We start from the raw sequence: 26,218 nt of genomic DNA, 5'->3' as shown, positions 1-26,218 counted from the left end.
AAAAGGCTTGAACTTTCAACAGCTTCTTAAAGACACAAGGGTGACAACCGTATTTAATTAACTCTCAGTGTTTCTATAATCACCCTCCACTGCCAGCCCTCTGATCAACATGTGGAATGATGAAACACCTGGGCTGGAGATGTTTCCGGAACGTCCGCCAGCGGTGCAGGTGCTTCAGGTGTACAATGCAGACCTGCCCGTGTCTTTGACTTCGTCCACAACATCCGCTTCTCCCTGCTTCTGGTTTCAATTACCTTGACAGCCGTTAGAATGACACTCTTGGCAGGGCTGTCTAATTGTTCGAAAATGGTCAGGTCAGAAATGACCAAAGGAATGAAAGCAATAATTAAACAGGTGTACCCATTGTCCTGGAGCAGAGTGGGATGTAGTGGAGATAGAGAGGAGGATGATAGAAGGAATGATTGAATTATAGAGAGATTAGAGACCAATAGAGGGGGATGTGATGATGATGATGAAGCTGAGACCTCTATTGGTTGAGGCCAGCCATGGATGTTGTGTCCTTTCTGTCTACGTGATGTGCAAGCCAGGCAGTACGATATAGAGAGCAAGCTGCTGCCCGTCTCCACACAGCTGATGAACCCAAAGGAACGGCAGAGACTGATACAGGTTGACAGCAGTGGCTTCGCAGGAGATGCCAGTCAGTGTTGAACTCGACGTAGGATTGCCTCAGGGACCCCAGCTCTGGACATTTCCCTCGGGGTTTACTCCCAAAGCCTTTCCCCCGAAAGGGTATAACCACAAAGCAGCGGAGGGTTCTTTCCTCTCGATGAGCTGCCAACCTCAGCTGTTGAGCCTCATCTGCCCAAAGCGCCTGGTTTTAAGGTGGCAGTGACCCAACTTTACCCTTTCTCCTGTCAGTAGATGTGCCCTGGTTTCCTCCCACGTTTCAAAGACGTGTGGGTTCGGTTTAGTGAGTTGTGGGCACGCTCTGCTGGTGCCGGAAGCAAGGCGACACTCGCAGGCTGCCCCCAGCACATCCTCACTGATTTGATTTGACACAAAGTGACGCTTTTCACTGTACCTTTGATGTACATTGACAATTACAGCTTATCTTTAATCTTCAATTGAGCACAGAACAGTAACAGGCCATTCGGCCCACAATGCTGTTCCCAACTACTTGTGCTAATGACACCTAATCCTTTTTCATTATACTACATCTGCATCACTCCATACAAAGACCTCGTAAACGTCTCTAACGTCCTCTACCACGCCCCAGGCTGCACATTCCAGACGCCCACAAATGTCCGCCATTCCCATCTGCTTTGAACTTTCACTCTCTCATCTCAAATATTCACCCTCTGGTACTGGGCATTTCAGTCCTGAGGAAAGAATCTGGACTGTATTGCACTGTACTGCTGCCACAAAACAACATATTTCACGACAATATGTCAGTGATAACATAGGGTCACTATGGTAACGTAGCGTTTAGTGTGACACGATTACAGCTAGGAGCATTGCAATTTGAAGCTCAACTCTGATGTTGTCTGTAAGGAGTTTGTATGTCTTCCTTGTAGAATTCCCAGGTTGCTCCCACAGTCCAAAGACGTATCAGTTAGTGGTTAATTGGTCATTGTAAACGGTTCTGTGATTAAATTGTTTGTTTGTTTGTTACATGCCCTGTTGTACGATGTGGGCAATCGTGGTCTTTCTATGACCATGATTGTCCTTGGCAATTTTTTCTGCAGAAGTGGTTTGCCATGGGCTTCTTCTGGGCAGTGTCTTTACAAGACGGGTGGCCCCAGCCATTATCAATACTCTTCAGAGATTTTCTGCCTGGCGTCAGTGGTCATGTAACCAGGACTGGCGATCTGCACCGGCTGCTCGTATGACCATCCAGCACCGGCTCCCATGGCTTCACATGGCCCTGATCGAGGGGCTAAGCAGATGCTACACCTTGCCCAAGGGAGACCTGCAGACTGGCAGAGGGAAGGAGCCTTTCACTTCCTTTGGTAGAGACGTAATGTATTTACACCCCACCACTCTCCTGTGACTAGGCTGGGTTAGCTCTGGGGTTGGTGAGTGCATGGGTTTTCCTGTGCAGTATCTCTGAATAACATAAAATAACAATATAAAATAATAAACCCGATTCTGAATCTGGAAACTGGCTATCTATACCTCTCATAATGTAAACTTCTATCAGCTCTCCCCTTAGCCTCAGTTGCTTGGGGGAAAGCGACAGATATTAAGTCGACTGATGATTTTTGCCATGCTGCTGACTGCAAAATGATCCAGACAATAGGTCCTGCAGATACACTCACCGCCCTTGTCCTTGTTGTGAGGGGTTTGTGGGCTTGGACGGTGCAGTTGGAGTAGATGGATGTCCCCACCGTGGACCCGGCACCCCTTCTCCCCTCTCTGATCTCTGCTGCTCCCCGATTCCTCAATCACCTGCCAGTATGAACTCTCCCTCCTCCCACCTTCCTATTCTGGCATCTTATTCTTGTGTATCAGATGATGAGAGGCATTGATCGTGTGGATAGTCAGAGGCTTTTTCCCAGGGCTGGAATGGCTAGCACGAGAGGGCACAGTTTTAAGGTGCTTGGAAGTAGGTACAGAGGAGATGTTAGGCCTAAGTTTTTTATGCAGAGAGCGGTGAGTGTGTGGAATGGGCTGCCGGTGATGGTGGTGGAGGTGGATACGATAAGGTCTTTAAAGGGACTCCTGGATGGCTACATGAAGCTTGGAAAAATAGAGGGCTATAGGTAACCCTAGGTAATTTCTAAGGTAAGGACATGTTCTGCACAGCATTGTGGGCCGAAGGGCCTGTATTGTGCTGTAGGTTTTCTATGTTTCTATGTTTCTGTCTTCCCCCTTCCTCTCCAGTCCCGAATGTTTCTTCATCTCTATAGATGCTGCCCGACCTGCTGAGTTCCTCCAGCATTTTGTTGAAGTTAGTTCTGGGTGTGTGTGTGTAAACCAGGTTAAGGCAAATCCAAACATTCCAATGCCAGTCTAGTTGCTTGTTTGAATTTTACAGGGACTGTGATTTAAACATTGGCGAGGTTGTGGAAACAATGACATCATCCTAATTAGCTTCCAGATTCCCTTTGTTGATTCTTTCTTAACATGTTTGCAACAGACTGTGCATACAGCAGAACCAACCTCCGTCCCAAGTGTAATTGCTTCAATAAGGATTATTCTCCTTTGTAAGCCTTTACCGACAGCAGCTTCAAAAGGCCCTCTGTCCAGGGCCAGTTCTTCAGTCTTTCAAGGTGTGGCCCATCTTCTCCTTCCTGCCCCAGGGATGGGGTCTTTGGAGCTTCTGTTGGCATTTCTGTAGAACTGGCTTTCTACAGGATGGCCTCCTTTCGCAGCCGGGCTTGGGTCTGTCTGTGGCCGAGTTGCGATACAGATTGGATCAGGTTAAAACAAGGATCGGGTTTCAACATCAGGGATCAACTTTATCCACCATATGCATTTACATTATAGAAATTTGCTGTGGTAAATTGGTCAGTTACCACAGGGAACAGGGAGACAGGGAAAGATTGGTAGGGTACAGGAACCATGGTGTACAAAGACTTGTAGAAAATCTAGTCAAGAAAAAAAGAAAAGCTTACCAAAAGTTCAAAAAACTAGGTAATGATAGGAATCTAGAAGATTATAAGGCTAGCAAGAAGGAGCTTAAGAATGAAATTAGGAGAGCCAGAAGGGGCCATGAGAAGGCCTTGGCGGACAGGATTAAGGAAAACCTCAAGGCATTCTACAAGTATGTGAAGAGTAAGAGGATAAGACGTGAGTGAATAGGACCAATCAAGTGTGACAGTGGAAAAGTGTGTATGGAACCGGAGGAGATGGCAGAGGTACTTAATGAATACTTTGCTTCAGTATTCACTATGGAAAAGGATCTTGGCGATTGTAGGGATGACTTATAGTGGACTGAAAAGCTTGAGCATGTAGATATTAAGAAAGTGGATGTGCAGGAGCTTTTGGAAAACATCAAGTTGGATAATTCACCGGGACCGGACGAGATGTACCTCAGGCTACTCTGGGAGTCAAGGGAGGAGATTGCTGAGCCTCTGGTGATGATCTTTGCATCATCAATGGGGACAGGAGAGGTTCCGGAGGATTGGAGGGTTGCGGATGTTGTTCCATTATTCAAGAAAGGGGAGTAGAGATAGTGCTAGTTCAAACTAACATGGTTAATGAGCTAGAAGGTAGAATCTCACTAATTTGTGTTTGATCATGAAATAATTCAAGATTGTTTAACAAGATAGTTGTGTATAAGATGATGGGAGGCATTGATCGTGTGGATAGTCAGAGGCTTTTTTCCCAGGGCTGAAATGGCTGCCACAAGAGGACACAGGTTTAAGGTGCTGGGGAGTAGATACAGAGGAGATGTCCGGGCTGTTTTTTACGCAGAGAGCGGTGAGTGTATGGAATGGGCTGCCGGCAACGGTGGTGGAGGTGGATACGATAGGGTCTTTTAAGAGACTTTTCGATAGGTACATGGAACTTAGAAAAATAGAGGACTATAGGTAAGCCTAGTAATTTCTAAGGTAGGGACATGTTCGGCACAACTCTGTGGGCCAAAGGGCCTGAATTGTGCTGTAGGTTTTCTATGTTTCTAACATTTCCTGTACAAAAGTGTAAAGGAGACCGAAATAATTATTACTCTGGATCTGCTGCAATACAAAAAAACACAATAAGATAAAGAACACAATAAATATAAATACATAAGATAGTTTCTATACATTGATTGTCTGTCCATAAAGTGACACGAGGCACAGGAGTGTCTGTACACAAGGTGACTGACAGGAAATGATAAAGTAGTGGTGGTTGGGGGTGTGGAGGGTGGAGGCGTTGATCAGCCTTACTGCTGGGGAAAGTAACTGGCTTTGAGTCTGGTGGTCCTACGTAGCTTCTTCCCTGATGGGAGTGGGACAAGCAGTGCACGAACAGCAATAATCTCACATATGTCAGGGATACTTCCATTACCTGGGGCATTTTGCCCGCTGCCTGTGATATTCTGTTTGTGGTTACATGGTTAAGTAATTCTGACTCAGGATTAGTAAAGGAAGTGTTTCATAAAGATTATGTAAAATGTCCCTTTGAAAAATAGAAAAAGAATCTTTTTTATCGATTTGAAAGGGGGTTCCCAAAAGAAGGTTTGCCAAGGAATTTGTAGATTCTCCCAGTAACTGTGTAGGTTTTCTTTGGGTACTCCGGTTTCCTTGCACATTCCAAAGATTTACAGATGAGAGTTAGTGACTTGCGGACGTGTGATGTTGGTGCCAGAAATATGGTGACACTTGCATTACCCCCAGCACACAATCAGACTGTGTTGACTGTTGATACAAACGACAAATTTCGCTGTGTGTCTCAATGTTTTGGTGTATGTGTGACAAATGAAGCTAATCTTTAATCTGTATCTCTGTGACTCCGGACTCTCTCCCTGCTCCTGGCCTTCTAGATGCTCCTGCACTAGGGACAGATTTCACCCACACAACAGGGAACAATCCCGGCAGCCAATTAACCCTTCAAGCTGCGCGTCTTTGAGATGTGGGAGAGAACCAGAGCACCCGAGGGTGGGGGGGGGGGCGGGAATCCCATGCTGTCACAGCTAAGACATGCAAACTCCACACCGACAGTGCTGGAGGTCAGGACTGAACGTAGGTCTCTAGGGCTATGAGACAGTGGGTTTACTCGCTGTGCGCTGGGCCGCACTTGTGTGTGATTTAAGTCTCTTTCAACCTCAGTGTAACAGAGTGTGCAATATCTTGAAGTGACACCGTGCCAAGAAAGCAGCATCCAGCATCAAGCACCCCCTTGATCCAGGCCATGCTGTCTTTTCACTACAACAGGTACAGGAGCCTTAGGTCCCACAGCACCAGGTTCAGGAACAGTTACAACCCTTCAACCATCACACTCCTGAAGCTGTGTGGATGACTTCACTCACCTCAACACTGAACTGATTCTACAACCTCAGGGCTCACTTTCAAGCTGTCTGCAACTCATGTTCTCAGTACGCATTATTGTTATTTCCCAGCTCAAGCTGGTAAAACCTGAGATACGGGCACAGCCAAGCACGCTTATTTGTCAATTGCTAGGAACCTTCAGGCTATTCTAGTGGTGTTTAGTATTGTGGCTTTCTGAAGAGTTACATAGACATTCTATAAACCGTTGATGAAGTTTGGCCTGTATGCTGCCATGTCTGTCTCAAGTTCCGTTACTCGGTAGTAAATACGCATTATGAATGTGTTTACTCCTAATGACCATTTCATGCGCGCCTTCCTTCTCTCACCTGTCTGAGTGAGTCCTGAGCAGTACTTGTAGCAGTCATGACCTGTGGTGCTGAGGGGCTACTTTGAATGCTGGCAGTACCTTTCTCGGGTTTCCCAGGTGCCCAACCGCCTATTCAGTAGTGCACCATTAATAGTTTGCTTACAGTTCTAGCTCCAGGCATGTCCTGGCGATCCCCAGGCAGCGGCCGTATCACTCTGTTCTGTAGACATTTCTCCATTCCTAAAGTGAAAAGGTATTGCTTTTTATACCCTCAGCCAGGTTTTAGTTTCAACGCCCCTTATATTGCACAGTTTGTCTTCTGGACATTTTCCTGTTTTTATGTGTAGTTTTTCATTGAATCTGTTGTATTTCATTCAAGAAAGAAACATAAAGTTGTGGTGGTAGTGGATTTTAATTTTCCATATATTGATTGGGTCTCCCATACTGTTAGGGGTCTAGATGGTTTAGAGTTTGTAAAATGTGTTCAGGAAAGTTTTCTAAATCAATATATAGAGGGACCAACTAGAGGGGATGCAATATTGGATCTCCTGTTAGGAAACAAGTTAGGACAAGTGATGGAAGTCTGTGTAGGGGAGCACTTTGGTTCCAGTGATCATAACACCATTAGTTTCAACTTGATCATGGACAAGGATAGATCTGGTCCGAGGGTTGAGGTTCTGAACTGGAAGAAGGCCAAATTTGAAGAAATGAGAAAGGATCTAAAAAGCGTGGATTGGGACAGGTTCTTCTCCGGCAAAGGTGTGATTGGTAGGTGGGAAGCCTTCAAAGGAGAAATTTTGAGAGTGCAGAGTTTGTATGTTCCTGTCAGGGTTAAAGGGAAAGTGAATAGGAATAAGGAACCTTGGTCCTCAAGGGATATTGCAACTCTGATAAAGAAGAAGAGGGAGTTGTATGACATGTATAGGAAACAGGGAGTAAATAAGGTGCTTGAGGAGTATAAGAAGTGCAAGAAAATACTTAAGAAAGAAATCAGGAGGGCTAAAAGAAGATATGAGGTTGCCTTGGCAGTCAAGGTGAAGGATAATCCAAAGAGCTTTTACAGGTATATTAAGAGCAAAAGGATTGTAAGGGATAAAATTGGTCCTCTTGAAGATCAGAGTGGTCGGCTACGTGCGGAACCAAAGAAAATGGGGGAGATCTTAAATAGGTTTTTTGCGTCTGTATTTACTAAGGAAACTGGCATGAAGTCTATGGAATTAAGGGAAACAAGTAGTGAGGTCATGGGAACTGTACAGATTGAAAAGGAGGAGGTGCTTGCTGACTTGAGGAAAATTAAAGTGGATAAATCCCCGGGACCTGACAGGGTGTTCCCTCGGACCTTGAAGGAGACTAGTGTTGAAATTGCAGGGGCCCTGGCTGAAATATTTAAAATGTCGCTGTCTACAGGTGAGGTGCCGGAGGATTGGAGAGTGGCTCATGTTGTTCCATTGTTTAAAAAAGGATCGAAAAATAATCCGGGAAATTATAGGCCGGTAAGTTTAATGTCGGTAGTAGGTAAGTTATTGGAGGGAGTACTAAGAGACAGAATCTACAAGCATTTGGATAGACAGGGACTTATTAGGGAGAGTCAACATGGCTTTGTGCGTAGTAGGTCATGTTTGACCAATCTGTTGGAGTTTTTCGAGGAGGTTACCAGGAAAGTGGATGAAGGGAAGGCAGTGGATATTGTCTACATTGACTTCAGTAAGGCCTTTGACAAGGTCCCGCATGGGAGGTTAGTTAGGAAAATTTGGTCGCTAGGTATACATGGAGAGGTGGTCAATTGGATTAGACATTGGCTCAATGGAAGAAGCCAAAGAGTGGTAGTAGAGAATTGCTTCTCCGAGTAGAGGCCTGTGACTAGTGGTGTGCCACAGGGATCAGTGCTGGGTCCATTGTTATTTGTCATCTATATCAATGATCTGGATGATAATATGGTAAATTGGATCAGCAAATTTGCTGATGATACAAAGATTGGAGGTGTAGTAGACAGTGAGGAAGGTTTTCAGAGCCTGCAGAGGGACATGGACCAGCTGGAAAAATGGACTGAATAATGACAGATGGAGTTTAATACACACAAGTGTGAGGTATCGCACGTTGGAAGGACAAACCAAGGTAGAACATACAGGGTTAATGGTAAGGCACTGAGGAGTGCAGTAGAACAGAGGGATCTGGGAATACAGATACAAAATTCCCTAAAAGTGGCGTCACAGGTAGATAGGGTTGTAAAGAGAGTTTTTGGTACATTGGCCTTTATTAATCAAAGTATTGTGTATAAGAGCTGGAATGTTATGATGAGGTTGTATAAGGCATTGGTAAGGCCGAATCTGGACTATTGTGTTCAGTTTTGGTCACCAAATTACAGGAAGGATATAAATAAGGCTGAAAGAGTGCAGAGAAGGTTTACAAGGATGTTGCCGGGACTTGAGAAACTCAGTTACAGAGGAAGGTTGAATAGGTTAGGACTTTATTCCCTGGAGCATAGAAGAATGAGGGAAGATTTGATGGAGGTATATAAAATTATGATGGGTATAGATAGAGTGAATGCACGCAGGCTTTTTCCACTGAGGCAAGGGGAGAAAAAAACCAGAGGACATGAGTTTAGGGTGAGGGGGGAAAAGTTTAAAGGGAACATTAGTGGGGGCTTCTTCACACAGAGAGTGGTGGGAGTATGGAATGAGCTGCCAGACGAGGTGGTAAATGCGGGTTCTTTTTTAACATTTAAGAATAAATTGGACAGATACATGGATGGGAGGTGTATGGAGGGATATGGTCCGTGTGCAGGTCAGTGGGACTAGGCAGAAAATGGTTCGGCACAGCCAAGGAGGGCCAAAAGGCCTGTTTCTGTGCTGTAGTTTTTCTATGGTTTCTATGGTTTCTAAAGTGAATCATAGTGTACTGTATATGGTGACGTTTATAGGAACTATCATCATTTACTTTGAACACACCTAGAGATTGGCTGGGGGCCGCCCACAAGTGTCTATGCAACAGCGTGGTATGCCCACCATTTTGGACGCATGTTTGTGGACAAACAGCCTGTCATAATTCTCTCATTTCCACCTTGGCTGTAAAACACTCCTTTCCTCGACCACTCTCTGTGGGAGCATTTATCCTTCGGCATTGCGTGTGCCAACTGCAAGGCTGAAAAAGGAACTGAGAGGATGTTTTCTCCAACTTTTAGTTTTTTTCCCCCGTTCCCCTCCCTCTTCTTCAATTCTTCACTCTGGCCACTTACCTCTTCAGCTGACCTCCCCCGGGTCCCCTCCTCCTTCCCTTTCTCCAATGGCCACTCTCCCCTCCTATCAGATTCCTTCCTCTCCAGCCCCTTACCTTTCCAGCCATCAGCTCACAGCTTCTTACTTCATATCCTTCCCCCATCCACCTAACTTCACCCATTACTTCTTAGCTCATCCTCTTTCCAAAGCAACATACACACAATGCTGGAGGAACTCAGTAGGTCAGGCAGCATCTATGGAAGTTGATAAACAGTCGACATTTTGGGCTGAGACCCTTCTTCAGGTCTGGAAAGGAAGGGGGAAGATGCCAGAATAAAAAGGTGGAGGGCGGGAGGAGAAAGTGGGCAAGCGAGAAGGTGAAGCCAGGTGTGTAGGAAAGGTGAAGGGTCGGAGGAGAGGATTCTGATCGGAGAGGAGTGCAGACCGTGAGAGAAAAGAGAGGAAGGGCATCAGTGCGAGGTGATCAGCAGCTGAGGAGAAGAGGTAAGAGGCCAGAGTGGGGAATAGCAAAGAGGGAAGGGGAAGGGAGATAAAATTTACTGGAAGGAGAACCCGATGTTCATGCCATCAGGTTGGAGTCTGCCAAGACGGAACATGAGGTGCTGCACCTTGAGAGTGGCCTCATCATTGCAAGAGAGGAGTCCATGGTCCGGCATGTCGGAATGGGAACGGGGAGAGGAATTAAAATGCTTGGGGCCACTGGGAAATTCCGCTTTTGGCAGATGGAACAGAGGTGCTCAACAAATCAGTCCCTCAATTTACGCTGGGTTTCACCGATACAGAGGAGGCCACTTTGGGAGCACAGTGTACAATAGATGACCACAACAGATTCACAGGTGAAGTGTTGTCTTATCTGGAAGGACTGTTGGGGGCCCTGAATGGAGTTAAGGGAGAAGGTAAATGGGCAGGTATAGCATTTTGGTTGCTTGCAGGAGTATGTGCCAGGAGAGAGAGATTACTTGCAAGGGGAATATGTCCTCCTTCCCCTCCCCCACCTCATTTCCCTTCCTTTCCAGGGGTGAAACGTTAACTGTTTATACACTTCCATTAATGCTGCCGAGTTCTTCCAGCGTTTTGTGTGTGTTGCTCTGTATTTCCAGTATCTGCAGAATCTCTTGTTTATGAGAAAGTATTTGGTTTGATGGATCTTTCATACCGATCAGTTGTGTTCGACGTGGTGTTGGTGTGCTTATAGAAGCTATACCGAACATAAGCTGCTCATGGCAGCTTGCAGACCTGTCGAAGAAGCTGAAAGGTGGCCAAACCAGTTTTGTGGGGGTAGCAGAGCTGTCTAGTGCTGTCATGTCAGTGCCTGGGCCGTGAATCATCCAGGCAGCTGCCATAATCTTGCCGTCATTTTTTGGTGAGTCACACAGGAGACAGGGCCATCAATCACTTATTGCAATTTAGCGCAAACAAAGGGAGCTGTACTCGGTACTTTGATCAAACAACCAGCACCCATGCTCACTGAACTCACGCTGACACCTGGTCCGCACTAATCCAAGTCCAGCATTCTCACCTGCTTTTCAAATCGCTCACTGTCCTGTTGAGAAAACTACCTCTCGAGACATTTATTTACTTGTTTGTTTGTTTACTCAGAGGTTCGGCACAGAACAGGTCTTTCTGGCCCAAGGAGCCTCACCGTCCAGCGATACTTTTATTTAACACAAGTCTGATCACAAGGCAATTTATGATGAGCCATTACTTTGGACGGTGGGATGAAACCAGAGTAGTTGGAGGAAACCCACACGGTTCACAGGGAGAACATACAAACTCCTTACAGAAGACACTGGCATTGAACTCCAAACTCGAGATCGCCCCGGGCTGTAAGAGCGTCCTGTTAACTGCTATGTTACCATAGCACCCCCTAGCCTCCCTTTCCAAAGACTTAGAACACAAAACAGTACAGCACATTACAGGCCCTTCAGCCCTCAATGTTGTACCAACCTTTTAGCCCACTCTAAAATCAAACTAATCCTTCCCACATAACTCTCCATTTTTCCATCATCCATGTTACCCATCTAAAAGTCTCTTAAATATCCCGAATGTATCCACCTCTACCACGATACCTGGCAAGGCATTCCGCACACTTATCATTTTGTGTATATTAAAATATCCTACCTCTGACATCCCTTTGTACTTTCCTCCAATCACATTAAAATTATGCCCCCCTTTTATTAGCCATTGCCATCCTGGAAAAAAGTCTCTGTCTGTCCAATCTACCAATGCCTCTTATCACCTTGTACATCTCTATCAAGTCACCTCTCATCCTCCTTCACTCCAGAAAGAAAAGCCCTAGCTCACTCAACCCGCCCACATAAAACATTCTCTCTAATCCAGAATGGTAAATCTCCTCTGCCCCTCTCCACATCCCTCCTATAACGAGGTGAGCAGAATTGAACACAATACTCCCAAGTGTGGTGCAACCAGGGTTTTAGAGAGCTGCAACATTACCTCACGCAGACATTCCACCCTGCAAAAACTCATTTCAGGGAGGTAACACCATCAATTTGTGGGAGCTCCCAGAACTTCCGGGAGAGGTCCACGTCTGCAATAGAGTAGCTCCTTAGCAGCTGGCCAGCTAGTTTAAATAACATTAGCTATGCTAATGAACGAATGACACCTGTTAAACTCACCTCAACGCGTCTTTTACAGTCTTAACCCACCATGGGCAAGAGAAAAGTCACTGTTGCAAACAGTGCAGTGAGCAACACTGTCATTATTTTTGACCCCTATTAGGCAGGCGTACTCTTTAGTGTAGTCTGGGGTGACGTACGTTTTATATTTTCTTTTTTTGGAACACCCAGCCATGGCGCGCTCTCGCTCTCTCTCTTGCTTGCGCTCTCGCACACGCTCACTCTCTTTCTCTCAAAAAAATTGATTTCCGGGACATTTTATATAATTTGCGGGCATCAGGGAGCCACTATTAGTATGCGGGAGACTCCCGGAACGTCGGGGAGTGGTGGGATGTCTGCTCACGGCTGTTGAAGTAAATCCCCCGATTAGTTTTTAATTTTGCCCCATTATTAAGTGTGTGGCACAGGATCCAGTGGGCAGCTTCAAAGAGCCACACAGTATAGAAACGGGCCCTTCTGCCCAACTGGCCCATGCCCACTAAGATTCCCATTGAAACAAGTCACATTTGACCACTTTTGGCATATATCATCTAGTAGGTTGGAGTCAACCATGGATATTGCGTCCTAGCTGCCTACGTCAAAATTGATGTGCAAGTGAGGTCAGTACGATATGGAGAGTAACCTGTTGCCCGAGCAGCAGGTTCCCCCTCTCCACGCAGCTGATGAATCCAAAGGAATGGCAGAGACCCATACAGTTTTGCACCACAGCATTGCATGAGTGTTGAAGTCAACATCGGATGCCATCAGGGATTCAAGATCTGGATGTTTGCTCAGAATTTACTCCTGAAGTCTTCCTCGTGAGTGGGTATAGGCGCAAGGCAGCGGAGGTTTGAGATCAGAGTTTTCCTTCTCCAAGATGAGCTGCCAACCACAGCTGATGAGCTCTATCTGCCCGAAGCGACTGGTTTTAAGGGCCAGTAACCCACCCTTGCCCCTCCTTCTGTCAGTAAAATGGTTCTGTCGGGCTTAGTAGCTAAGCTACACATGAAGGCCAGGAGCTGGACTTGGTTGTCGGAGGCTATTTGAGATGTACAGCATTGTGAGCATTTAATAGGTAGTGGGAGCTTGTCCCCTTCTTACCCCTAGCTATAATAACCTTAATGAACCTCCGTATCCTTTCCTAATCATGTTCAAGTGCCTTTTAAATTTGTTATTGTACCTGCCTCAACAACCCCTGGCAGTTCATTGTGTGTATGGACTGAAAGTTGTCCTTCAGATCTATTCAATCTATACCTGCTGCCTCACGTCTCCAGAGACTCAGGTTCGATCCTGACCTCTGGCACTGTCTGCATGGAGTTTTCACGTTCTCCCAGTGACCACGTGGGTTTCCGTCCCCTGGTGCTCCAGTTCCCTCCCATGTCCGCAAGACGTCCGCTGTGAATTGTCCCCAGTGTGTTGGTGAAGGGTGGAACCTGGGGTGAGCTGATGGGGTTGTGGGGAGAATGAAATGGGATCAGTGTAGGATTTGTGTCAATAGGTGGTTGATTGTCAGCATGGACTTGATGGGCCAAAGGGCCTGTTTCGGTGCTGTACCTTCCACTGACCCTATCTATAATAGAATTGGCACAGGCTTCTTTCAAAAATCCATTTAAGATCTCCTTTTTTGGCTCCACGCATAGATTACCACTCCAGAGGGCAAATTTTATCCTTTGCTATCCTTATGTTCTCAATATATCTGTCTGTAGAAGCCCTTAGGATTCTTCTGCAACTTGTCTACTAGAGCAAACTCATGCCTTTTAACTCTCCTAATTTCCTTCTTAAGTGTTCTCTTGCATTTCTTATACTCTTCAAGTATCTCATTTGTTCCTATCTGCCTATACATGCTCTGCACCTCCATCTTTTTCTCAACCAGTGCTTCAATATCTCTTGAAAACCAAGGTTCCATAAACCTGTTATCCTTGTTTTTTATTCTGACAATAACATACAAACTATTTCATTTTTGAAGGCCTCCCACTTGCCAACAGAAGAAGATCTGGAGATGCTGGAAATCCAAAGCAACGCACACAAAATGCTGGAGGAACTCAACTGGCCAGGCAGCACCTATGGAAAAGAGTAAGCGGTTAATGTTTTGGTCTGAGACCATTCATCAGGACTCAAGATCCTGACCGTTTTTCCTTTTCCACAGATGTTGCCTGGCCAGCTGAGTTCCTCCAGCATTTTGTGTGAGTTGCTCCCACTTTCCAAGAACACCTCTGTCAGAAAGCAGCCTGTCCCAATCCACACTTGCCAGATCATTTTTGCTGCCATCAAAATTGGCCTTCCTCTAATTTAGAATCTCAACCCATGGTCCAAACCTCTCTTTTTCTATAAATATCTTGAACTAATGGCATTATGATGACTAGATGCAAAGTGTTCCCCGACACTAAGTTCTGTCATCTGCCCTGTCTCGTTGTTCCCTAATAGAAGATCTAGTATCGTTTTCTCTGTAGTTGAGACTTCCTATGTACTGATTAAGGAAATTTTCCTGAGTACATTTGATAAACTCTATCCCAGCTAAATCTTTTACAGTATGGGAGCCCTGATCAATACGTGGAAAGTTAAAATCACCCACTGTCACAACCTTATTTCTTGCAACAGTTTGCGATCTCTCTGCAAATTTGCTCCTCTAAATCCTGTTGACTGTTGGGTGGTCCATAATATAATCCCATTAATGTGTTCATACCTTTCTTATTCCTCATTTCTATCCATAAAGCCTCAGTCGACAGGTTCTCTGGTCTGTCCTGAGTGAGTACTGCCATGACATTTTCCCTGACTAATAACACCACCCCTCCTCTTTTAATCCCTCCTCTCTGTCATGTCTAATGCAACGGAACATTGAGCTGCCAGTCCTGCCCCTCCTGCGACCAAGTCTCACTAATGGCTACTACATCATAATTCCATGTGCTGATTCATACCCTGAGCTCATCCGCCTTTCCTACAATACTTGCATTGAAATATACGCACCTCAAGACAGTAGTCCCACGTAAACACGAGGAATTCTGCAGATGCTTGAAATTCAAGTAACACACATCAAAGTTGCTGGTGAACACAGCAGGCCCACTAGTCCAACACGCTCAACCTTTTTATTCCTGACTTTGCATGTAGGCATGACATCATCTTTCTCCACAACCACTCCACTATCTGCTCTGGTGCTCTGGTTCCCATTCCCCTGCAACTCTAGTTTAACTTCCCATCTAGCAAACACGAGCAAACCTCCCACTAGCGCTCTTCCAGCTCTGGTGTAAACCGTCTCTTCTATACAAGTCGCACCTTCCGTAGAAGAGAGCCCAATGTTCGAAAAATCTGAATCCCTTCCTCCTGTACCAACTCCTTAGCCATGTATTAAGCTGTGTGATCTTCCTATTTCTGGCCTCATGGCATGGGTAGCAATCCTGAGATCACAACCCTGGAGGTCCCACCCTTTAACATAGCACCTAACTCCCTGAGCTCACTTTGTAGGACCTTGTCACCACCCCCCGCTCACCCACTGGTACCAATGTGAATCACGACCTGTGGCTGCTCACTCCCCTGCGTAAGAATGCTGTGGACTTGATCCGAGGTGTCCCTAACCCTGGCACTTGGGAAGCAACAAACTGTCTGGGAATCTTGTTCTCATCCACAGAACATCCTATCTCTTCCTCTAACCAACGAATCCCCCATCACCACAGGTCATCTGTAGAGGGAAGAAGGACACTTCTGTGGGCTGTAAATATTAGCAGACTCTGGTCAGGGATAGCATGGCCTGTCTACCCCAGCTCTCATCTCTCCTCCAGTGCCAGTTTCCCATCACCCTTGGTCCCCTGATTGTCAAACATACATTTCCCTCTTTAAATCATCCCCTCCATGGACTCTGTCTACACTTCTGCCTGCCTCAGTAAAGCAGCTAGCAAAATCAAAGACCCCACCCACCCCAGACATTCTCTCTTCTCCTCCCCCCATTATAGGATAGGATCCACTGTTATCAGACGACTGAACAGACCTCTTGTATGAAAAGATGGACTCCTGACCAATGTTCTCTCTAATATTTTACAGCTGCGCAGACCAACCATTGCTCTGAGCAGGAAATTGTTACTTGTTACATGATCTGAAAACAGCAAGGCACTTAAATGCTTTTTTTTGTAATCATACTATGAATATTTAGAAAGAATAAAGAAAACTCACATCCTTTCGATTTTATTTATTAACTGAAGAGTATAATGAAATACAGTACAACAAAGAAAATCTTCCATGTTTCATAAACATTTTCTAGCTGTGTCCCATTCCAGCTGCACGGCAACAAAAGCTATGTTCATGGGGGCATTTCAGTTACAGCACGGCCTTGCACCTGCACAGCTTAGAAGGAACAGTGTTCTTGACCTCACAATCTACCTCGTTATGGTCTTGAACTTTATTGCTTACCTACTCTGCACCTTTCTGTTTGCTTTTACACGTTATTCTGTATTAATTCTTATCTTATTCTACCTGTAATGATTTGATCTGCAGGAGCAGTAGCGTTCATACAGATGGAAGGGGCGGCATAGTAGCATAGTGATTAGTGCAGTCGCTTAATGCTGCCAGCGATCACTGGTTGAGGTTCGATTCCCGCTGCTGTCTGTAAGGGGTATGCAAGTTCTCCCAATGTCTGTCTGGATTTCCTCCGGGTCCTCCTGTTTCCTCCCTCATTTCAAAGATGTACAGGCCAATGTTAGTGAGTTGCGAGCCTGCTATTTTGGCGCCGAAAGTGTTGCAACATTTACAGGCTGCCCCTAGCACATCCTCAGACTGTGCTGGTGGTCGACGTAAACGATGCATTTCTCTGTATGCTTGATGCGTATTCAAAAGTTCAAAGTAATTCTTTATCAAAGTACATAATTGTCACCATATCCAAGTCTGAGATTCATTTTCCTGTGGGAATCCTCAGCAAATCTATAGAATTGTAGCTATAACAGGATCAATGAAAGATCAACCAGAGTGCAGAAGACAACAAACTGTGCAAATGCAAATATAAATAAACAACAATAAATAACAAGAACATGAGATAATGAAGCAAAGAGTCCTAAAGTGAGATCACTGCTTGTGGAAACATCTCAATGGATGGGCAAGTGAGTGCAGTCATCCACTTTATTCAAGAGTTTGATGGTTGGGGGGTAGTAGCTGTTCTTGACCCCGGTGGTGCGAGTCCTGAAGCTCTTGTACCTACTACCTGATGGCAGCAGCAGGAAAAGAGCATGCCTGGGTTGTGGGGATGTCTGATGATGGATGATCCTCTCCGATGACAGCATTCCATGTAGACGTGCTCATTGGTGAGGAGGGCTTAACCCGTGATGTACTGGATCAAATCCACTACCTTTCATAAAATTTTATGTCCAAAGCATTGGTGTTTCCATACCAGACTGTGATGTAGCCAGTCAGTATACTCTCCACTACATATCTGTGGAAGTTTGTCAAAGTTTTGTGACAAGTAAAGCTAATCTTCAACAGTATGTAAGACAAACTTTTCACTGTATCTGGTACACATGGCAATAATATACTAATACCTCTGTCTGCGAGAAGTTCCTCAGTTTTAAATGCTTCAGTCAACCTGTTCTGTGTTACAAACCCACAAAATGAATTGATACATCACTTCTTTTGTTTCATCTCTAGGTATAGACATTCTTCAGAATCTTGGCCTCAGAGATATCAAAGCCTTGTCGACACCACCTCAACAACCATGGGCACCAGTGTCGTTACCGCCAGGGGTCACAGCCAGCGGGATGGGCATCATCCTGTCAGGAGCTGTGCACATTAAGGCCCCTACGTCTAGTGTCATGCCCCAGGACATTGGAGATGAATTCACTATCATTGTGGGTCTCCGCTCCCACAGAGTCAATAATGCCTTTCTCTTTAGCATTAAAAATAAAAACAGACTCCAATTTGGAGTGCAAATTTTACCCAGGAAATTAGTTGTGTATATTGCTGAGAAGCCATCTGTATATTTTGAATATAGTGCCCATGATGGACAGTGGCACACGTTCGCCATTGAAATCAATGGGAAATACGCTTCCTTTTATTCTGACTGTGGTGCTGAATCTGTCCGCAAGGAATTACCCATCAGGCTCCCGGAATTTTCTCGGAACAGCCAGCTGACATTGGGAAGGATGAGCCCGAGGTCAGTGCCTTTTGAAGGCACCATATGCCAGCTTGACGTTTATCCGAGCGCGCAAGCCTCCGTGAACTACTGCAACTACGTAAAGAGGCAGTGTCGGCAGGCTGATACCTACCGATCTCCGGCTCCCACAATCGCTGCAACACTGGTTGGAGGGGCCAGTTCCAGCTCCCAGTTCACAACCTCTGTGCCAAGGAAAGAAGCACCGACAACTCCATGCCTGACATCGGCTGTGGCGAGTACCCAAGAGGTTCGGTACAGGAATACATCGTTAAAAAGAGCAGAAGCCAGTTTGTTGCCGCCGCTGGCCTTCTCCAGTCTACTGCCCACTGCCATGTCACCAGCCCTGCATTTCAATGGAATCTCAAGACTGCGCCTACCACTGGACACCCAGGTTGACTCCACCGCTGTTCTGGCCACCACCAGCTCGAACTTTGAGTCCTTCAGCAGTAAATCCAAATTGGCACTCAGCAGGAAGGGAACTGGTGCTGGAGACCAAGTCACGGGGGAGAGGATCCTGCCTGATGTTGAAGAGTTGTTCCTCTCAATCCCAGAGGCTGGTGAGGTGGCAGAGAGGCATGCAGATGACGCAACACCCACTACAGGGGAAATCCAGATGATCAACTCAACCTTGTACAGGGCGACCAAGGAGCCATCCTCACAAGACCAGGACAGTTTCCGGAATGGCGATGTTCTCTCTACACTGCCTTTGGCGGCTGTTGGCAGTTTAGAAGACATCGAGATTGAAAACTACGACTATGATTATGAAGAGTTCCTGGACTATCTGAATTCCGAAGGCTTGCCAGGGCCCAAGGGGGACTCAGGACCTCCTGTAAGTATTCTGTTTGATTCCATAAGACCATAAGATGTAGGAGCAGAATTATGCCATTCTGCCCATCGAGGCTGCTTCACCATTCAATCATGGTAATTTATTTTCCCTTTCAACCCCATTCTCCTGCCGTCTCCATGTAACTTTGCATGCCCTTACTAACCTACCTTCACATTAAATATACCCAACGATTTGGCCTCCGCAGCCCTCTGTGACAATGAATTCCACAGATTCACTACCCTCTGGTGAAAGAAAAACCTCCTCAGAGTAAAACTTAGTACATGGTGGATGTAAAATTGAGGAAAATTGCAAATGTTACTCCACTATTTAAGAAGGGTGGGAGGCAGCAGAAAGGAAACTACGTCAGTGGTTGGGAATTTGTTGGAATCGATTGTTAGGGATGAGATTACGGTGTACCTGGAGGCACATGACAAGATAGGCCAAAGCCAGCATGGTTTCATAAAGGGAAATCCTGCCTGACTAACCTACTACAATATTTTGAGGAAATTACAAGCAGGGTAGAGAAAGGAGATGCAGTAGATGTGGTGTACTTAGATTTTCAGAAGGCCTTTGACAAGGTGCCATGCACGAGGCTGTTTAACAAGATAAGAGCCCATGGAATTACAGGGGAGTTACTAGCATGGGTGGAGCATTGGCTGGTCGGCAGAAAACAGAGAGTAAGAAAAAAGGGATCCTATTCTGGCTGGCTGCCGGTTACCAGTGGAGTTCCACAGCGGTCGGTGTTGGGACTGCTGCTTTTCACAATTTATGTCAATGATTTGGACTATGGGATTAATAGATTTGTGGCTAAATTTGCCGATGATACAAAGATAGGTGGAGGAGTGGGTCGTGTTGAGGAAACAGAGAGCCTGCAGAGAGACTTAGATAATTTAGAGGAATGGGCAAAGAAGTGGCAAATGAAATACAATGTTGGAAAGTGTATGGTCATGCACTTTGGTGGAAGAAATAAATGGGCAGATTATTATTTAGATGGGGAGAGAATTCACAATGCAGAGATGCAAAGGGACTTGGGAGTCCTTGTGCAGGATACTCTAAAGGTTAACCTCCAGGTCGAGTCAGTGGTGAAGAAGGCGAATGCAATGTTGGCATTCATTTCTAGAGGTATAGAATATAAGAGCAGGGATGTGATGTTGAGGCTCTATAAGACACTTGTGAGACCACACTTGGAGGATTGTGTGCAGTTTCAGGCTCCTTATTTTGGAAAGGATATGCTGACATTGAGAAGGTTCAGAGAAAATTCACAAGAATGATTCCAGGAATGAAAGGGTTACCATATGAGGAACGTCTGGCAGCTCTTGGGCTGAATACCCTGGAGTTCAGGAGAACGAGGGGGGGGAATCTCATAGAAACATTTCAAATGTTAAGAGGCCTGACAGATTAGATATGGTAAGGTTATTTCTAGGACAAGAGGGCACGACTTCAGGATTGAAGGACGTCCATTAAGAACAGAGATAAGGAGAAATTACTTTAGTCAGAGGGTGGTAAATCAGTGGAATTTGTTGCCACGTGTGGCTGTGGAGGCCAAGTTATTGTGTTATTAAAGGCAGAGTTAGATAGGTTCTTGATTAACCAGGACATCAAAGGGTATGGGGAGAAGGCAGGGGAGTGGGGGTGACTGGAAGAATTGGATCAGCCCATGATTGAACGGCAGAGCAGACTTGATGGGCCAAATGGCCTGCTTCTGCTCCTATATCTTATGGTCTTATGGCTATGTGGGAGGAAAAGGTTAGATTAATCTTGGAGTGGGTTAAAATGTCTGCACAACATCTGAGCCGAAGGGCCTGTATTGTGCTGCAATGTTCAATGTTTCTAAATCATTTTTCATTGAAGTGCATATACAGTATGTTACAATATAGTACCTCTCTCATTTCTGCTCCTAGACTCCTCCACTACTGGAAACATCCTCTCCATATCCACTTTGTCTAGGCATTTAATATTTGATAGGTTTCAATGAAACACCCCCCCCCCATTCTTCTAAGCTCCAGGCTACCCTTCCACCTACACAATGTACATATCCCTCTCCCTAGATGCTGCCTGACCTGCTGAGTTCCTCCACCAATTTGTGTGTGTTGCTCTGGATTTCCAGCATCTGCAGAATCTTATATTCCATCTGGGTACCCTCCTGATAGCATGAATATCGATTTCTCCTTCCAGTAAACAAATCCCCCCCCCCTTCCTCTGTTCCCCACTGTAGCCCTTTACCTCTTCTTGCCTGCCTATCACCTTCCCCTGGGTCTGCTCCTCCTTCCCTTTCTCCTATGGTCCACTCCCCTCTCCTATCAGACTCTTTCTTCTCCAGCCCTTCACCTTTCCCACCCACCTGGCTTCACCTATCACCTTCCAGCTAGCCTCTTTCCCCTTCCCCCACCTTTTTATTCTGGCATTTTCCCCCTACCTTCTCAGTCCTGAGGAAGTGTCCCGGCCGAAACGTCAATAGTTAACTTTTTCCACAGATGATGTCTGACCTGCTGAGCTCCTTCTGCACTGATTTGCAGACTCTCTTGTGTGTATGGGCAGATGCCAAACGTAGGTCTCTTACACAGAGAGCGGTGGGTGAGGGGAACACATTGCCAGGGTGATGGTAGAGGCAGGTACATTACTGGTGCTTAAGACACTCTAAGATAGGCACCTGGATGCAAGGCCTGTCCTGTGCTTTACTGTTCTATGTTGTAGATTGTTTCACAGGAGAGAAATCGATGCTTAAACCAACAAACTCCATACTGGAACAAATGTTCAAAGATACTCTGACACTTGGGCTGATCTTAATAGAAACGGCCAAATGATTGCGAGTATACAATATCGTGTTGGTTTTGTACATCTACGAAGACTTCTGGTCATTTTTTTGATGAATTGCTCGCTACGGTTCAACTGCCTTAACTAACAGTATGTTATCAACTCACAGTCTCCAGAGGGTGGTGAATCTGTGGAATTCACTGCCACAGATGGCTGTGGAGGCCAAGTCATTGAGTGTATTTAAAGCGGGAGCTGATAGGTTTTTGATTAGCCAGGGTGTCAAAGGTTACGGGGAGAAGGCAGGAGAATGAGGTTGAGAGGGATAATAAATCAGCCATGATGGAATGGTGCAGAAGACTTGTTGGACCAAATGGCCTAATTCTGCTCCTATGTTTTATGGTCTTTTATAATTACAGAGACTCCTCCTGTGGAGGCAGCCACGTTAAATGTAGCTTGGCAGAGGTTGATAACTGTAGGATCTTAGAGATCATTGTGTCAAAGAGGAAACCACTCAGTTCACGTAGCTGTCAATAGCTCATTGTGGGAGCTGACTTGATTGAGAAATACAAGATGGTAAGAGGAATAGATCGATAGGACAGACAAGAAACTTTTACCCAGGGCAGAAATGACTAATACAAGGCGAGGAGGGCATAATTTTAAGGTGATTGGGCAAAAGTCAGAGATAGTTCAACACAGAGAGTTGTGGGTGCGTGGAAGCTCTGCCAGGGGTGGTTGTAGAGGCAGGCACATGAGGGGCATTTAAGAGACTCATTACTGCCCTATTTGTCACAGAGGTTAGAGTAGGAAAACAGACCCTTCAGCCCAACAGGTCTCTGCTGAACATCAACCACCCATTGGCCGCAATCCTACACTGATCCCATTTCTTTCTCTCCACATTAATAACAACTCCCCTCAGATTCCACCCCTCACCCCCACTGTAGGGATAATTTACAGTGGACAACTAACCCACTGGCCCACACACCTTTGGAATGTGGGAGGAAATCAGGAGCACCCGGGAGGACATAGATGGTTACAGGGACAACATGTAAACTCCACGCAGGCAGGAGTGAACTTGATTCTCTGGAACTATGAGGCACCGGCTCTACCCACTGCCCACTAGAGACATTGGAGTGGCTCCAGAGGTGGCTCACAAGAATGAGTCCAGGAATGAAAGGGTTAATGTATGAGGCGAATCTGATGGTTTGGGCCTGTACTTGCTGGAGTTCACAAAAATGATGTGCTATCTTATTGAAAACGATCAAATATTGAAAGGCCAAGATAAGATCATAAGTCCATCTGCTATAGGAACAGAAATAGGCCATTTGGCCCATCAATTCTGCCCCACCATTTATCATGGCTGATTCATTTTTCCTCTCAGCCCCAATCTCCTGTCTTCACCCTTTACCCTATTAACCTCTTCCCTAAATAGCCACAGATTCACCACTCTCTAGCTAAAGAAATTCCTCCTCATCTCCATTCTAAAAGGATATCCCTCTATTCTGAAGCTGTGTCCTTTGGTCTTAGACTCTTCCCCATAGGAAACATCCTCTCCACATCCACTCTATCAACACCTTTCACCATTCGATAGGTTTCAATGAGATCACCACTCATTCTTCTAAATTCCAGTGAATACAGATCCAGAGCCATCAAACGCTCTTTATATGACAAGCCATTCAATCCTGGAATCATTTTTGTGAACCTCCTTTGAACTGTTTCCAGTTTCAGAATGCAGACATCCCACCCTGCAAAAACTCATTTCAGGGAGGTAGCACCATCAATTTGTGGGAGACTTCTGGGAGAGGTGGGATGTCTGCAATAGAGTAGCTCCTTAGCAGCTAGCCAGCTAGTTTAAATAACGTTAGCTATGCTAATGAATGAATGACACCTGTTAAACTCACCTCAACATGTCTTTTACAGTCTTAACCCACCATGGGCAATAGAAAAGTCACTGTTGCAAACAGTGCAGTGAGCAACACTGTCATTATTTTGACCCCTATTAGGCAGGGGTACACTTTAGTGTAGTCTGGGGTGATGTACGTTTTATATTTTCTTTTTTTGGAACACTCTGCTACTCTGACTTTTTTTGGAACTCTCTCGCTCTTTCGTTCGTGGTCACTCACTCACGCTCGCTCTCTCGCGGTCGTTCTCACTCGCGCTTGCTTTCTTGCTCTTGTGCTCGTTCTCTCGCTCTTTCTTGCGCATTCTCTCACGCTCGCTCTCAAAAAAAAATCAATTTCTGGGACATTGTATATAATTTGCGGGCATCAGGGAGCCACTATTAATATGCGAGAGACTCCCGGAACTTCCGGGAGAGGTGGGATGTCTGAGAATGTCCTTCACGAAACTGTTCACAATACTCCAAGTGAGGCCTCAGCAGTGATTTATGAACTCTCAACATTACAACCTTGCTATTCTGGTCCACTTGGAATGAATGTCAACATTGCATTTGCCTTCCTCACGACAGAGTCAACCTGCAAATTAAGGCTTCCGTGAAGAGAGGCTCTACTCAGAGAAAGCAAAGCTCAAGTTTTTTTCCCTTCTCTTCTTCATATCTGATCAGTTAGATAGAGATGCCAGGCGGATAGTGCAATGCTCTTGTGGGAAGGCAAGGAGACCTTCTGTGTCCCAGACAACTACAACTGTGAGAAATGCATCCAACTGCAGCTTCTAACAAACCATGTTAAGGAGTTGGAGCTGGAACTGGATGAGCTCCGGATCATGTGGGAGGCTGATAGGACAAAGAGAGAGGTAGTTGTACCCATGGTGCCGGACAGTCAGGAAGAGGAAAGGGGTTAAGGAGTCAGTGCAGAGTACCCCTGTGGCCATCTCCCTCAACGACAGGTATATCACCATGAATACTGTTAGGGGGGATGATCTAACAGGAAAGTCACAGTAATCAGGTCTCTGGCACTGAGACTGCCTCTGTGATTCAGACAGGAAAGGGAAAGAAGAGGCACACTGTGGTGACAGGGGATTCATTAATTAGGGGAACGAACAGGAGGTTTTGTGGGTGACAGCTAGATTCCCGGATGATATGTTGCCTCCCGGGTGCAAAGGTTCTCGTCAATAAGAGCATACTGACCCTTTACATTTGATCTCCCAAAGGACAACGCTTCACACATTTATAGAACACAGAATATTATGGCACAGTACAAGTCCTTTGACCCACAATGTTGTGCTGAGTTTCAACCTACTCTAAGATCAATTTAATTCTTCCCTCCTACGTAGCCCTCTATTTTTCTATCATCCACGTGCCTACCTAAGAACCTTGTAAATGTCCCTAATGAATCTGCCTCTACCACCACCTCTGGTGATCTGTTTCATGCACCCACCGATCTCAGTGTAAAAAAAACTTATCTCAGTCATCCCCCCTATACTTTCCTTTAGTCACTTTAAATTATGCCCCCTCGTATTAGCCATTTCCACCCTGAGGAAAAAGTCTCTGGCTGCCCTTTCTAAAATGTCCTGAGGAACAACTAAGGATGTGTGTGGCTGTGAACAGGTAAAAGTTTGAGATAAGTTTAAAGAAATGTCTTAAAGCAGAAATGTAGAGTTGAAGAGGGGGAAGAGATAGAACATAGAACAAACATATATTCAGTGGTCACTTTATTAAGTACAGAAGTGGAAGCTGCTATGCTCTTCTGCTGCTGTAGCCCGTCCATTTCAAAACTCAACATGTTTTACATGCCGACATGTTCTTCAGCACTCCACTGTTGTAACTCATGGTTATTTGAGTTACCGTCACCTTCCTGTCAGTTTGAGCCAGTCTGGCCATTCTCATAGAAACAGAGAAAACCTACAGCACAATACAGGCCCTTCGGCCCACAAAGCTGTGCCAAACATGTCCCTACCTTAGAACTACCTAGGCTTTACCCATAGCCCTCTATTTTTCTAAGCTCCATGTACCTATCCGGGAACCTGTTAAAAGACCCTGTTGTTCCTGCTTCCACCACTGCCGCCGACAGCCCATTCCACGCACTCACCACTCTCTGAGTAAAAAACTTACCCCTGACATCTCTTCTGTACCAGCTTCCAAGCACCTTAAAACTGTGTCCTCTCATGCTAGCCATTTCAGCCCTGGGAAAAAGCCTCTGACTATCCACACGATCAATGCCTCTCATCATCTTGTACTCCTCCATCAGGTCACCTCTCATCCTCCGTCGCTCCAAGGAGAAAAGGCCGAGTTCACTCAACCTGTTTTCATAAGGCATGCTCCCCAATCCAGGCAACATCCTTATAAATCTCCTCTGCACCCTTTCTATGGTTTCCACATCCTTCCTGCAGTGAGGTGAACAGAACTGAGCACAGTACTCCAAGTGGGGTCTGACCGGGGTTCTATATAGCTGCAACATTATCTCTCGGCTCCTAAATTCAATTCCATGGTTGATGAAGGCCAATGCCCTGTATGCCTTCTTAA

General features: G+C 45.7%; 1 protein-coding gene across 1 annotated transcript in view; it reads left to right on the top strand.

Moving 5' to 3' along the window:
• Nucleotides 1-26,218, top strand: part of LOC134355274 (collagen alpha-1(XXIV) chain-like) — a 530,134-nt gene that overhangs the window by 142,087 nt on the left and 361,829 nt on the right. The window contains exon 3 of the mRNA XM_063065074.1: nt 17,717-19,050. Within this exon, the coding sequence (XP_062921144.1) occupies nt 17,717-19,050 (1,334 nt within the window). The remainder of the gene's footprint in view (nt 1-17,716; nt 19,051-26,218) is intronic.

The sequence above is a fragment of the Mobula hypostoma genome, chromosome 12 (assembly GCF_963921235.1).
Source record: "Mobula hypostoma chromosome 12, sMobHyp1.1, whole genome shotgun sequence".
Classification (NCBI taxonomy): Eukaryota; Metazoa; Chordata; class Chondrichthyes; order Myliobatiformes; family Myliobatidae; genus Mobula; species Mobula hypostoma.
This window is presented reverse-complemented; position numbering and strand designations above follow the sequence as displayed.